At 36.3% G+C, this 16,291-nt stretch overlaps 1 protein-coding gene across 2 annotated transcripts in view; it reads right to left on the bottom strand.

Moving 5' to 3' along the window:
• Nucleotides 1-16,291, bottom strand: part of FGD6 (FYVE, RhoGEF and PH domain containing 6) — a 107,970-nt gene that overhangs the window by 41,168 nt on the left and 50,511 nt on the right. For both annotated transcript variants that reach the window (XM_016221771.2, XM_016221770.2), the window contains exons 4-6: nucleotides 12,775-12,842; nucleotides 12,659-12,689; nucleotides 1,724-1,875 (exon numbers count right to left, since the gene is read on the bottom strand). In XM_016221771.2, coding sequence (XP_016077257.2) covers nucleotides 1,724-1,875; nucleotides 12,659-12,689; nucleotides 12,775-12,842 — 251 coding nt within the window. The remainder of the gene's footprint in view (nucleotides 1-1,723; nucleotides 1,876-12,658; nucleotides 12,690-12,774; nucleotides 12,843-16,291) is intronic.

Below are 16,291 nucleotides of genomic sequence, written 5' to 3' on the forward strand. Positions count from 1 at the left end.
ATCTTGTCTGGGCTCTGCCAGCAAGACAGTCTCCCTGCTTCTATCATACTGTTTTTGCGTGCAGCCAGAGTCTAAAAACATATATCATATCATATCATATCATAATCATATCATATATCATATTGTATCATATCATATATAATATCATGTGACTTCCACTGGCCTCCTTGGCTCTTAACAGAAAAACAAACTCCTTATCTGGGCTTACAAAGCCCCACAGGTGCCACTGTTCCTACTTTTCTGACCCATCTTACCCTTTTCTTCCTCTTTCTCATTACGCTCCAATCACACTGGCCTTCTTCATATTCTTTTAACATAGAGAATCCATAACCACTTTCAAAACTTACTAATGGTTCCACATGCCTGGAACCCAGGCTGGTCCTTCCTTTTTGTTCAGATGTCAGTTTCAATGCTTTGCCTCTAAGAAAGAGGACCTTCCTTGGCCACCCAATCTTTATCCACTAACATCTGATCCTATTTTACATATATGCAAATCAGAAACTGCTTCTATCTAACACACTTTTTTGTATGTTTGGTGCTTCCCCCGCTAAAATGTTTGCTCCATGAGAGCAACAGGCTTGCATGTTTTGTGTACTGTGATATGCCTAGCATGCTCAGAATGCTGACGAGCACACAGTAGGTATTCAAAACGTGAACACAGAAATGAAAGATTTTATCAATTGTTACTAAAAGCCAGTATAAAAAAAATGTTATTTCAGAAAGTCTACTAACACCAAAGAATATGTCTTGATTCAAAAAACCCTAAAAGAAAAATATTAATAACTAGAAAATATCCAAGGATTAGAAAAATTTTGCTAGTAATAAATATAGCTTTTGCTATTCCCTTAAGTTGTCTGTCCCTTAGGAATGCTTAATATTTTAACATAGAACATCTATAGATCTAAACTCGAGAAAACTTTAGTACAAGCAAAAAAGATATTTAAGCCTCCACTTGCTTGCATAAATATGCAAATCTTAAGTCATTTCAGGTTACTTTTAAGATAATTTTTATAAGAATGATGATGTACAGGAGCTCTTTAAATACATTTTCTTTCTACTACGACTTTAAAAAAACTACCTTTTAATCATTCCCTAGCCATTCTCCGTGTAACTTTATACTTAAACTACAGCTAAGTATTAATTGCTTATCTAGCATATCTTCCCAACAAGCAGAGGCATATTTCCAAAACAAGCAGTGGTATTTTTCTGGATTACATATAAAGAGGGCTTAGAGGGAAACTGTGATCATGCAAGTACGTGATACTGTTTTGTTATTCAAATCATTTAGGGTTCCCTATGGACTTCAACAACAAATTCAGTCCCTTCAACCAAGCTTTGTACATACTTCCAATGCTGTCACCAAAATTTCTACACCCAATGGAAGCTGTTGACTTTATGGTATCCTTTACCTGTTCTGAAATCTATAGCATCTACAATGAAGTCAGACACATGTAAATTTTCTAAACCAACCAAACAAATCATCGATTTATCTCAGTGAATGGCCTCTTTTCCAAGATGCAAAGGAAGTTTCATGACTTGAAGCTCCAGAAAAGACAGATAAAACATTAAAAAATGTTTTCCAATGTGAAAATATCAACTAAACTCCCTCAAGCTCAAAAATGTTGATTATCAAAGGTCACCTATAGAAAGTTAAATTGGCTGATTATGGGCTGGCTTCATCTAAAATTGGAAACCCTAGGAAAGCTGGTAAGTCCATTTTTACCAGTTCGACATTCTTTCCTCCAGTTCCTTCAGGAGATCCCGGTTGAGCTCGTACAGTTGAGGCAAGTAGTACAGGATCTGATTTAGGGTCCGGTCCTCAATCACTGGTTTCCCAAGTTGTCTGGAAGCATGGGCTACAGCATCCCGGAAATCCTATTACAGTTCACAGGAGAAAAACAATATAATACACATATAACCTGATAAAAAAAACTTTTTCCCCTAGTCACTGTATACCCTAAAACAACATAAATTGCAAAACTGTGTTCCCCTTGTAGAATTACAAGTTGAAAAGTACCACTTCCTTCTATCCCACTTACTTAGGCAGAAAACAATTTTTTTAAATACAAAGTGACTGGGGTAGATATTACTGCTCTTAAATCTTTTTGTTTGATCTCCAAATTTAGCAATTATACTAAATGCCGGTCTAGAAATTGTATTGCAACTCTAAGTAGTCTAAACTTATTCCAATACTGCAATATGAGCATAATCTATTTATTTTAAAAGCCTCCAGGAAATCTTAACTAATTTTATTCTGGAGGAATCCCTTTGTCTATTTTCAGTAATCATTTCCCAACAACTGGAGCGTTGTAGGTGAGGCCCATGGAAGGTGGCGCACTTGCTAATCAGAGAAGGCTGGGTCCAAGCCCTCGCTTCTAGCTGACTGTGCTTCCTTGAGCTAGTCTCACTTTCCAAATCTTTTTCATTATTAAAAATAGAGCCAAATAACAGTGTATTTCCTCTGTACCAAATTTATTTCCAACTGTAAGAGAACATTTACTTGGTAAATTATAGAGGTGGAAGAAGTAATTTAAAAGATGGCTTAGGAAACAAGTTACAGAGGTAAAGGAAGGGCCCTTGGAGCTTGGGAGTGAGAAAGCTAATGGTGAGGTGGGGCCAGGAGGAAAGGCGTGGGCTCCCAGGAGGGAGAGCCAGAAAGGTTTCATTTTTCATTGTTGGTTAAAAAAAAAATTAAACTGTCCAGAACAGTATATAAAAGGGAAATCTAAGTATGGTTGAGGCAGAAAAAATAAAGTTTCTGAAGAAAACCAGTGACAGTCTCTTAACAATTAATGTCATGTTCTTTCTAGGTTGCTTTTGTTTGTTTGTTTTTCAGGGAGGCAAGGACAATACGCCCAGCTACAAAGTGCTTATCTGCAGATCCCTGTCCAGCTAGGAATGGCCACGTGACCCAGCTCATTCCAGCTACTGAGATACAGATGAAATTTTCTGAGAGCTGTCTCAGGAAAATCTTTTTTTTTCACCTTCTAAATTCTGTCATAGTTAAGATGATAATTTGTTAAATTGAGGAATACTTCATCTAGGTATAAACTGTATATTATCTAGCAGATAACTTTTAGAATTTGGAGTCTGGCATTATTGTGACTGTTGTTTAGTTTCAGTATATATACAGTTTACATCCAAATGAAGGTTATTATTTTTCTTTGAAAGATTTTTTTTGGGGGAGTTCACAAATTACTAGATAATAGTAAGCTATTTTCTGGTGTTGCTCATTAATGTACCATATTTATTTATTTGTTCTTTTTACCTTTTGACCCCTTTTAGTCATTTCTCCCTCTAATCCGTTAAATTGGTCATTAAACTTTAATTAGATATTGCACCTAAAGCTTTTTACACTGTGTTTGGTATACAGAAGTTTGGTATACAGAATCAACAAAACATTTTAACTCTAGACGTGCAACTCTCACCTCCCTCTATTCAACCTCCCCATTAATTCACCAAGATTTACACTTTTCACCAAAAAAAAAAAGAAAAGAAAAAAGAAAAAAATTATCTTCACATATTCTTTTTCATCAATTTTTCCCCAGAAGACTATTTATACCCTGTTTTAAGACACGTCCACCCCACCCTACTGTACCATTTCGAGGACTTGGAAAGGGTGGGGTAAGAGACTACAACCAGCCTAGATCTCACTATCCCAGGAGGGTAGGCCTCAAGATATAAGTAAAATATAGCGCAATCTGTTTCTTAATCTTGAGGACTCAGAAACAATTACGGTTCCTGCTTAAGAAACAGTAGGTTTGATTAAAACCTTAAAGCAATGGTTGAGTAAAACAGACTCTCCACCAAGCTTTATCTTCCTTTACCTTTATTTCCAAACTGCTTTCCCTTCAGCGATTCACTGGGCCAATCAATAAACCAAAAAAGATACAGATTTCTCCCCAGCCCTTCAACACCTGCCCCCAACATACAGACACTAGCCCTAAGTATTTCTTATGCTTCTTGTAGGACAAAAGCCTCATATGTAATTTAAAATACATGAAAGGGCTCCTTTCCTAAGGTGTGGCTATTTTAGACAAGTCAAGTCCTCTTTTGCTCAACAAATGTTTAAAAAACTCTTAACTTCTACTATAGTACCTGAGACTAACTTTATCTGCCCAATGATCACATTAACCCAAAGGAGCCATCCACTTACAATAACGAAAGAATGATTTTTTACAACTAATTACTGTAATATAAAATAAGAATTCATAAGTTGTATAAACTCCAATCCAGAAAACGACACAAAACATCTCCAGAAACGAAATGGATATAAGCCAAATTCCACCTCCCAACAGCTTGCTTCTATCAGTACTCACATTTACTGAGAGAAAACAGGGCTACTTAACACTTTTGAAAGTCATTAGATTTCCATCATGCAGAACAATAGAATATGCAGAACCGTAAACATATTCAAAGCACAACAGTTGAACATCTTCTACAGTATTTTTTTTTAACCAGTGCAGCGATTAATATAATTGAGACACCGGTTCCTTGTTCAACAAAACAATAAGCACTGGCCTTTTTTCTAGTAGAATATGTTTGTCCCTTGGCAGCAGGGTGACTTTTATTTTCCAGTTGGAAGGTATTTCCTCCATCATGACAGTGACAGTAGACATTAGCTGCTAAGTAGCTGAAGGGCCCCGTTTGACACAGCTTTTGCCAGACTCTGCATTCCACACGTCTGCCACCATTGCCAAAAAGGAAACGTGTTTATTTAAGAAACATTCAACAGAGACCAGTCAAATCCACACTGGGCTGACCTGACCGGCGAGATGGATGTCTCTAATTGCAGGCCCCTGTCGCATTACCAGGCCACACTTTGTTTTTTTTCCAGTACTATAGTGGATGGCGTAGGCAGCTCTGGGTGAACTAATGGTCCATGATATCTTTCTTTAAAATTTATGAGTAGCATGTAAGAACAAAAATTTAATAATTAAAAGAGCAAAAAAAAGGGCATTTAATTGCAACTATAGGGATTTAGAGAATTTATATCCAGCTATCTATTAGAAATTATCCCTAAGACACAGAAAGTTACATATTCTAAGCAAGTACTACCAGGGCAATCGCTGGCCTATGTGGTGCCTTTTTAAAAATGGAAAAGGGCACCCCTCACTCCAGGCCAACCCAACTCACACCAAAGGCCCTACTCGCAACTCATAGCCTTCATAACTACACACTGCAGCCCTGGCACCAATCTCATTCCCTTACTTCTTGGGCCACCATCCCCTAAGAGCAATGTGCTATGGTCCCTGTGCCAGATGTTCACACAAGAATGACACACAGAATTTTTAACTTCTCAGCTCTTCATGAACCTCAGCCATTTCTAGAACTGGTGCCACTGAAAGGGGAAACATCTTTTCTTTTTTAATAAAAAGGATGATTGCAACATGTGTCTAGTTATTTTTCTAAATGCTAACATCCAGGATAATTTGGGAAAGTGTGATGACACAAGAGCCAGAAGTTAAGCTATTCTGGGGCAGAAGAATCTAAATTCATCAACACTCCCTTGACTAAATCAGTGAGGATGCAAGACCACAGGACTGGCACATCAAAAATTAGATCCAGAATATACTTTTTCACACTGACAAGTCTGCATAATTAAAATAAAAGGGTCAACCCCCTTTTAAGAGTTAAGAGTGTGAAACTGTTAGGTGACAAGAGTTTACTGATGTCAACTACATAACTTCAGTCTATTTTTCTAACACAAAACCCACCAAACCACCCACACTCTAGTTTCTGGGTATAACAACCAAATGCTTGTTCAATTTGGAATTTTTAGAAATAGAAACGGGCTTCTGAATTATAAAGCCTATCATAATATTTTTCTTAATAATTCCCAGAAAACCTACAAATTAGAACCAGATCAACTTTAAAAACTCAACTCCTTTGAGGTATGAACACATTAGCTTTACCAGCTCTGAATGCTTGGCTAAGAACTAATAAAAAATCAATGCAAATAAAATCAAGCATGCACATCTAAGGCAATGACACACCAAACAGATGGCCTTGTTCCTTGGGTCTGGCTTTATATCTCCAGGGTCTAAGAGAAGTAGTGACTTAATTACCAGCTGTCCTGACTGGGCTTCCTGACCTTAGGGCATTACTTAACCACTGCTAGGATACAATGAATTACAAAGACCCAATGGACATATGGACAGACAGAGAGCTCTGCAGGGCTCCCTGACTTCATGAAGGGCATTAAAAATCACTTCATATTAAGCAAAAGCAAAGCAGCTGCTAAGGTCAAAGAGCTTTGATAAATATGCAGAAATAAGTGTGAAACTATGCAGTAAAAGTGGAGGGAGAAAGTCCCCATATTAACAATTTGACTTTGTTTTAAAATAAAAGTATTTGCCCAATGAAAGTATTTTTACCCCTCTTTATGCTCAGACCTAGTGATATTGTGCATTATCATCAATGCAAAACTGTATAAAACATGATTGAAACCAATCCTTTATCTCAGGTCTCCAACTCCCTTAATAACATTAACAAGCAATCATCATAATATAGCCTAAATGACCAAAATATCTACCTTCAGTCTCATCTTTAAAAGATGAAATACTAGAGTTTCTCTTGTTTCCTGGGTCCATGGAAAGAATTCTGAAAACGAGCTACTATACTGAAAGACATACTATACCCTATCCAGCAATGATAGAGATTGCAGGAAATAATGTTTAATCAAATTCTGAACAATCCACTAAGTACAAGAGCTGAGAGACCAGAGTTAAAAGTCTGGCTTTGCCATTTAGTAGTGGATTACTTTTGGCAGTCAGCTTACTTTCTTCATTTAAAAAGTAAAAAATAACTCCTATTTGGATAGGGTTGTTAGAAGAATTAAAATAGATAATTTATAAAACATAATTAGCATGATGAAAAACCACATAGAGAGTACTCAATACAAGGCCATTTGTTTAATGAAAGGAGACTTGGTTAATTTAAATGAACACATAAACATCATTAAAGATCTACAAGTTCCTGGAAGCTAAAGTGAAGGAAATGCCAAACCAAGGTGGGGAAGACAAACATCTCAGCAGCAAGACAAAGGTGCTCTTAACAATGACCATCATTCAGTGAATGACAGTCCTCACACAAAGGAAGCTGCTCAGAAGTGAAGGTTTGGAGGCCATGTCAGTAGACACTTAAGGAGGATTCTTTACAACTAAAGAATAAACGATAATTAAATGGTTCTCAAGACTAAAAACAGGGTGTATTCAGTAGAACAGGGTGATTTGAAGATGGGAAAAGCTAGAGGCTTCTGTAAGGAAGCCTTCTATTATTCTTTTTATAATGCTTTCTTAAAAAAAGAAAGATAGATTCTATTTACTAATAATACACATCTGGATGTCTAAGAAGCTTTGTCTCTAACTCTATGGATTTATTGAGAGCCTCTCAAATTTTCAAGGTAACGTATCTCCCAACCTAAAGAAATTAGTGTAATGATACTTCATCACTACTACCACTTAACTATTACTTAACCAATCCATCTTTGTCCAAAAGACCTCAAAGCTTCTGATCATTCCCTTTAAAATGATTTTTTTAAATCATGCTATTTGGACATTTATGAAATAAATTTATAGAGATATTTAGTAAATCAGTCTCCCACTGGAGAGCAAATAAGATAACAAAACCAAAGCCAAAAAACACACTATCATTTGTACTGAATTATATTGGATGTCTAAGGTGTTCTGTCTTTAAAATGTGCATTTATAATATAATAGCAACCTCTAGATTGGACATCTGCCACAAAAAGGAAAAACAAATATAAGTGTAGAGTTTTATCAAACCAAGTATTATTCATCAGTTTTCTATCATTCTTTCAACATATTAATTTACTGGGGTAATGATAAACAAAACAGATAAAAATCTCTGCCTTCATAGAGCTTACTTTCTACTGGAGAAAGAAACCCAGTAGAGCCCTGGCCAGGCAGCTCAGTTAGAAAGTAGTCCCGATATGCCAAGGATGCAGGTTCAATTCCCAGTCAGGGCACATACAAGAATGAACCAATACATGCATAAATAACTGGAACAACAAATCTATGTCTGTCTGTCTGTCTCTCTCTCAAGATCAATTAAAAAAAATACACCACCTAGTAGATTATATTCTATGAACACAGTCTATTTTCACTCATTTGATTAAAAGCTTACTTAATAACATCAAAAGTAAATAGTATGGATTTAAGTTTATATAAATAAGTTCTGAATAACAGAGTACTTTATATTCAAGGCCCTCTACTTAGCCTGTAGCTAAAAGTAACTGAGTGTTTTCTATTTATTTTGCAGGATCTTATTTAATCATCACACAGACCTATTTAATTACTATTCCCATTTTCCAGAAGAAAAAACCAAGGCTTGACTAATTTGTCTAAGAGCACACAGTGGCAGAGGCAGAATTCTTAACCACTAACCAATTAGTCACATTCGTTCACTCAACAAACATTTACCAGAGGCCTTCAAGTGAAAAACAATGGTAGGTGTGAAAAATATACGATCCCCACCCTCACCTAGTAGAGGAGACTGGCAATAAACAAATACACAAATGATATTAACTGCCTAAAAGAAAACAAAGAGAGTTAAAGAGAAAAGGTGGTCAAAGAAGAACTCTTCTGTCCTACCCAGACTGGAAGGATAAAGAAAGAACTAGTTATGATCAAAATGAAGGAAGAACAAACATTCTAGGAAACAGCATTAGCAAAATCTCGGAGCAGGAAAAACCTTAAGCGATAAACTAAAAACTGAAGGGAGGCCAGTATGGCCAGAATATGGCCAAAGAGTAAGAGAATGCCATGTCCTTACAGTGTCTCATCTTATTACCAGAGACAAATCACACAGCACCTTATAGGCTGGGCCATAATTTACTCTCCAAACCAGATCATTTTTGACAGTGAAAAGTTCTATTAATAATATTATGCCAAGACAATAACCAGGACTGTCAAAAGCAGACAAGGACATATGGTTGTCCTACTTACAGGTGTTGGTAAGTAGCTGGGACTTAATTTTTAACGCAATGGGAATAACTTAAAGGATTTTAAGCAGGGGAGTGACAAGCTCTAATATCTCTTTTAAGAAAATCACTTAAAATTTTATTTAAAAAAATCATCTAAGGAACAGATTAGAAGGGAGGCAAGAATGGAAATAGGAAGCCCAGTTAGGAAACTGGTATGGCTGTTGAGCAAGAGATGGTAAGCTGGTGACAATAAAGAGGAAGCACAATCAGTGGACTTGCTATGGGTTGGCTGGAGAAGTGAGTGAGGTGGAGATATGAAGAACAAGTTCTGGTTTTCCAGCTTTTGCAGCTGTATGGATGGCACTTTTGAAAAGGGAAAGACTGACTTTTAGGAATCTCCTTTCTCTTTGGACTAATCAGGGTATTGATTTAGAGATAATATGCACATTTGACCTCTTTAAAAAGAAAGCCAGGTCAAAGTCCCAGGGCTCATGGTACACACTGCAGAGTATATACCACATAAAACATTAATTGCAAAGTCTTACCACTGCCTTTGCAGGTGTAGTTTTTGCCCCCCCCCCCCCCCCCAAACATCAGGTAGATGAATCAAAGCCCTCAACTGAATACACTGGCTCTTAAAATCTTAAGTATATTTTAAATTGTGTGACCTCCACCCAAGTCTATGTGTCCTCTAAATGTAATAACTTAAAGGATGAGAGTTATTAGTTTAGATTTTAAATTTTTTTCTATAAGCTATTTCACCTAGTTATTTACCAAATTTTAAACAAAGAAGCGTTAGTAAGCACAGTGATATATTAAACATTTTTAGATATGACTCCATATTGGACAATGCATATATTGAACATTTCTGTCATCAAATAAAGATCTATTAATGCAATTCTAGTCTCTAATATGGAAAACTATTCACAGTAAATTATGTATAATTCAAACAATAGCTTCTTCCAAGCCACTGGAATAGTTGGTTGATTTCCAAAAAATACCAAATGGATTATCTAAAGCATGTTATTCACATATTTTAAATCAGGTATATTCTATTCTAAAACAAAAGTTAATTCATTTAGATGAAATCAGACAGCAGTACTCAGGATTAAAGGGTCCTTGTGCTACCTTCCTGGAGTACTTTTGGTAGAGTAAATATGAGCTTTAATAGCATGGTGGGGATATTAAAATGAAGAAAGATACTCTTGGATTCACCCACATTATCCTGGTAACAAGTCCCTCCTAGTAATGGCTCACACCTGGTTAATGCCTTGTTGTGAAGACACTCATTAGAGTTGGGTTTTGCTGAGTTAACATTTGCACACACCAGACAGAATGTTAACGTGAGGTCGAGGTCGGCAGATAATCTATTCTCACCCTGACATTAAAGGATTAGGAGGTTTTGAAAACATACAAGTTGGGGGTGATTCATTCTGTTCAACATCAGCTGGGAAGAGCCTAAGGCCATCTAGGGAAATCAGTCTGATTATCCATTTTTTTATAGGGCTTATGATTTGTTCCAAAAATATAGAGGTAAGAACAGAACATATATTTTTAAATAACCAAATAAACTGGTAAAGCTTTTAATTGCTTCCCTGCCTACTAGAATCAGAACTTCATTAAAATGAAATTTTAGTACAGGGGGGGAAAAGGCACTAGAAAAAGTGAAAAGTTAACTGTGTGGTAATAGAATGAATGCTTCCCATTCACTGATTTTCTTAAAAGGAAAGATGGAGAAGAGGGTGATGGAAAGGCAATTTGAGAATCTACCATACACTGTGTGCAATACTAGGCTCTTTACATGACTTATTTCACTGATTCCTCACAATCTGAGAGGTGGGTATTTTTATCCCCATTTTACAAATGAGGAAGGTAGACCCAAATGGTTAAACTACTTGCTAAAATTCGCATAGCTGGTAAGAAACAGAATCTACCAAGCCAACACTTCTCAAAGATTGGTCCACAAGTGCTATTTGCTTGCAAAGATATTAGCCAGAAAGTGAGAATAAGGAATCGAAAACTTTTATATCAATTTGACATGGCCATGACATTTTTAATGTATTTTACAAAAGTTTTGGTCCACCACAGATAGGAAATTTTAAAATTCAGTCCCTCACCGCAACAGGTGAGAAGCACTACACAGACTCTAAGCACTATGAGGGCAGGGCCTCTGTGGTTCACAGTAAAATCCTCAACAACTGTTCCAAGCAAGATTAGCTGAAAGACTGCACTGAAGTTCAAACTCAAGTCTTTCTGACTCCATAGCACTTTTTGCCTCTACTAACAATAGAGTTTACCAATTAACTTATAGATGCTTAAAATTTCCTTGGAGAGGTCCTATTTAAACGTGTCTATCAGAAAATACATCAAATGGGTACAATTTGTTCATCCTAGAGACGTATTCTGAGTTTCTCAGAAATAGCAGTTTAGCTTTTTCTTTTCCCCCATAATTGCTTATACAATAGAGAGGTTCAGGGCACAGCAAATGTACATGAAATTGACTTTGAAAAGCCATTTATTTACCAAGCTTATTGTTATTTATTTGAAATGACAATATGCTTGAAACTCGACCAACATGTCTGGGTGACCAAATACTGTTATAATTTCTTTAATGAATTACAAAAGAAAACTTACCAGTATAGCTAAGAGTTCTGTGAGAAACTTTCCACAGGGAAATAGTTTCACAAAACAAATTAGTATTGTTAAGAATTATTTTAGAAAATGTTTCCAGAGCTAGAAATTTTTCACACAGGAATTAGGCCTCCAGGTTTCTGTTGTACCAAGCATAGAGCACAAGAAAATCATTTGGTGATTGTGAATCACCCTTAAGAGAAACCTACTTTTCATGTTCCTGTGTGCCTATTAAAGGGAACACTGAAAATAATGATACTTTTTGCAGAGACATAAATGGATGTCTAGTTCATGAGCTTACCATTTCTCAGCAATTAAGTTTACAATGATGTTAATAATTACACCATCTAAGTAAAATTTCACTTCAATTTATTTTTTCACTGTTTCCTCTACCTTATCCCTTTCTTCTGTTCAGTTTTAATACCTTGCCAAGATACAATTGGAATAAAGTAATACTGAAAGCACTTTTGCTGCCAATGCATAATGAAACTTGTAAAAACTTGCAGGTAAAAAGGAGTGCATTAGAAAAATGAATATGTAGCCAGATACATATCATAATTGTTTCCCAACAGGTTCGTTCAAGTTGACAATTATAAAAACTGAAAATAGAACTGTAAAAAGTTGGTTGTAAAAATATCTATTTTAAGTCTCTTTCTATGAGCTTATTCAGATAGAAGAACAGAATTGAACACTGATCGTGACATTCTTTACACACTGCTAGTACAAAATTCTACTAAGAGCAAATGTGCAAGAAGAAATACTGTCACTTTAAAAACTCTTTATTATGAAGGCAGAAAGTTTGAAGACTTTGGAGATACAGATATAAAGGCTCTCTATTTTTCAGAAATCATTTGGGAGATACATACATACATATATGAGATACATACATTTTAAAAAACTTCTATATTCACATATTTGTGTGAATTTAAAAATATAACCATATATTAGAAAGCACATATATGTGTATATATATATATATTAATTTAAGTACATTTAAGTTATGTTGAAAGTTTTGGTGGCTAGGAAAAGATGTAAAACAGGATAATCTTAGACTTCAAGAAAATATTAGCAGATACTTACAATATGCAAAAGCTTTAACACATCCACAAACCTGTAAAAAACAGCAATGAAAGAAATGTTTTAAATGAGTCAATGGGGAAACAAATAGTCTTCTGAATTATAAACTAGATACCTACACTTTCTCTGAGCTCATGATCTCCTTGGCAATATGATGGACTTTACTTTTTATTCCGGTGTCTTCATCCTGTGGATAAGAGTGCATAAGAAAGCATGAATTCATAAAAAGACACTGAAGATCAGCTTTGAGCGAGTCAGATGTGAATTTCGCTCTGATACTTACAAGTTTCCTATTAGAACACATTTCACACGATATAACATGTGGAATTAGATGCAGTTACTAAGCCGTGATATAGGAGAAGCGGACAGAAATCGGTAGTCCTCTGCCATCACCAGCACTGGATTGACGCACTTCCCCAAGAAGCCCCAGAGGCTGGGGGCGGCACAGCCATCGGCGGTTCGAAACAGAAATGACCCCTACAGATATCACAGGAACTTTCTTCTTGGGGTGCACACAAGTAATGGGAGATTAGTGAATACCCAGCAGGAATGTGTAAGAGCACTTTACCTTAAGTAACGTCACGAAGGCAAACACCTTAAGTGCAGTCTGAAAAGGGCTCCTTTTCGCCGTCTACACCAAACACTTGCCAACATTTCAGCCACAGGCTCTCTTCAATTTACCTAAAATCCCTTTTAGAAATATGCTCTCTTAAGTCTGTTTTATTCTAAAGAGCTGAAATGATGCACCTGAAACCTGTATAATTTTGTTAACCCGTGTCACCGCAATAAATTCAATAAAAAGGAAAAAAAATAAAGAGCTGAAATGAAATTCTTTAAATATGTACTGCTTTGTGTGTCAAATACTCTAGCAGGAAGAACAAATGTTCACTTCTGAGGGTGGGGGATGATTAGGAAGGAGGTCTAAATATTTAGGGATTTAGAGGTATGTTTTCATTAAGAACGAACAGAGCTGGCTTTGACTCCTGGCCATTAGAGAAAAGGAAGAGTTTCTCTCCATTTTTATTCTGCTGAAAGGTCTACGTACTGCAGTTCCACAGTGAAGGGCAAAAGAGAGTAAACAAGGAACAAGCAACTGTAACATTTTTGATATTACACCTAAGGTGAAAATTATGACTCTGGTCATTAAAAGGAAAAGGTGCTGGTCCTTCTGTTGAAGAAATGCCAGATCTGGTTTTAGGAGGAGAAGCCTCTTTGCATACATGCCAGATATTGGCAAGACCAGGATCCAGTTAATTTTGTGTTGCAATAAGGACAGCCCAGTAGTCAGTCACTAACAAAATGACACAGAAAAAAATACAACAGTAGTGACTTCTCATTATTTAAAAAACATAATAATGGTAGTGAAGTGGTTTTCTTGTCCAAATTGAAATTATGGATCATCCTAGCACATATGTTTACCTGACAGCATCACTGTGATGGCTCAAAGGACTATCTTAGTTCCTCATTTGGAAAAAAAAGTTGTTTTTACCTGCTTCTAGAATTTCAGTGTCAGAACCAAGATATAAAAATAGATGAACTTTAACAGTGAATGAAGTTCTTCCAAAAATAACATTTTAGTGATTTATTAAAGATGTTCTGTACATATGTTAAAACCCTTTTATAAACTTCTTTAACGCACTGGTGACATTCAAATGAATAAACACAAAGAGCGTCCAAGGTTTTATGGCATGTTAAAATTTAGATTTTTTAAATTGCAATCACTTATATTATCATAAGAAGTCAGCCAGTTAAGGTAAATATAAGGTATTCTTTATATTTTTATTCATTTACCCTCACCCGAGAATGTTTATTGATTTTTTTAAGGGGGGGGGAAGAGACTTCGATCAGTCGCCTCCCATACACGCGGCAACCTGAGATGGAACCTGCAACTTTGACTACGCTCCAACCAACTGAGCCTCAGGGTAGACCTTTATTTTTAGATTCAGTTTTTACTACATTGAAAACCAATGGATCATAAATGGTAGGTGAAGTCACAGAAGTGAATGAGATCAAACATACGGAATATATAAAGTGAGAACTGAACCACAATCAGAATCCCAAAGAAGGCCCACTGAAAACAGGGATTTGCCAAGATTCAAAGGTGATTATTAGCTGAGTTGGGAAGAGAACACATATTTTCCAATACGTAATCTAGAAATTCTTCTATTAAGTTCTGAATCTCTCTTCAGTATCTGCTGGTAATCATATCCTTAAAAATACTCACTGCTAGTCCTGGCCCATGTAGCTCAGTGGTTGGAGTGTGGGCCCTGGAACTGAAGGGTCTTGAGTTTGATTCCCAGTCAAGGGCATGTACCTGGGTTGCAGGTTCAATCCCTGGCTCCACGCAGGCACATGTGAGAGGCAACCAACCAATGTGTCTCCCTCACACCAATGTTTCTCTCTCCCTCCCTTCCTCTTCCTCCCTTCCTGCCTTCCACTCTCCCTAAAAGTCAATGGAAAAAATATCCTTGGGTGAGGATTAATAAAAAAATAAAATTCACTGCTAAACATATACCCACATGGATCCCCCCTCCTCTCGCCAAAAGATATAACAAATACAAACATTCTGCAATATTTGGTTGAAATCTTGTGAAACAAACTGTTACATATAACATTAGGGTTTCCCTCCTCCTCCAGGAATAAGCATTCACCTTGCAGTGTGTATTTGTCCCTTCCGAGTATTCATATCTTACTACTGAAGCATTCACAAACAATACCAAAATATCCTACTCTTTCATCAGAAATACTGTTATGCAAAACAATTCAAAGTAGTCTATAAAACCAACTACTTATTAAAAAAATCTTTAAAGAGTAAATATTAATTAAGAGTGCATAACTGTCCAGTCTAATTAACCTAGAACAGTGATTTTCAACCTTTTTCATCTCATGGCACACATAAACGAATTACTAAAATTCTGCAACACACCAAAAAATATATTTTTGTCAATCTGACCAAAAAAAAAGGAATAATTTTTAAAATAGGTGTAATTTTGACTCACTCACACTGGATGGCTATTGTTGTGTTAGATGTTGTCTTTATTTTTTTTTAATTTGACAATTTAAGGGAAAAGAGGTCAGTGCCCTTGACTAAATAGGCAGGTACTGAATGTTTTAAAAATTCTTGCCGGTGTGGCTCAGTTGGTTGGAGTGTTGTCCCATACACCAATAGGTGGTGGGTTCAATTCCCCGTCAGGGCACATACTGTATTCAGGTTTCCGGCTCAATCCCCGGTCGGAGTGCCTACCCACGTCAACCAATCAATGTTTTCCTCTCACACCGATATTTCTCTCTTCCTCCCTCCCTTTCCCTTCCTCTCTCTTAAAAATAAAAAGAAAGAAAAATTCTTGCAGCACATCAGTTGAAAATCGCTGCCCTAGAATATTCTGCTTTGCCTTGTTACTTAGCTCCCAAACTCTCTTTAAGTGGACAATTAGATAACTTCCACCTCTATCCCCATTACTGTTCCTCTTTCTAGGACAGGTTGTTGAATAATTGCAACTAACAGGTTGAATAAATGTTGCTCAACTGAGTAAGAAAGGCATAAGATACTCAACTCCATTCACTCACCTTTTATTTTACTTATTTTTTAAATATGTTTTTACTGATTTTAGAGAGGAAGGAAGGGGGGAGAGAGAG

Source organism: Miniopterus natalensis, chromosome 2, assembly GCF_054644295.1.
Source record: "Miniopterus natalensis isolate mMinNat1 chromosome 2, mMinNat1.hap1, whole genome shotgun sequence".
NCBI classification, from domain to species: Eukaryota; Metazoa; Chordata; class Mammalia; order Chiroptera; family Miniopteridae; genus Miniopterus; species Miniopterus natalensis.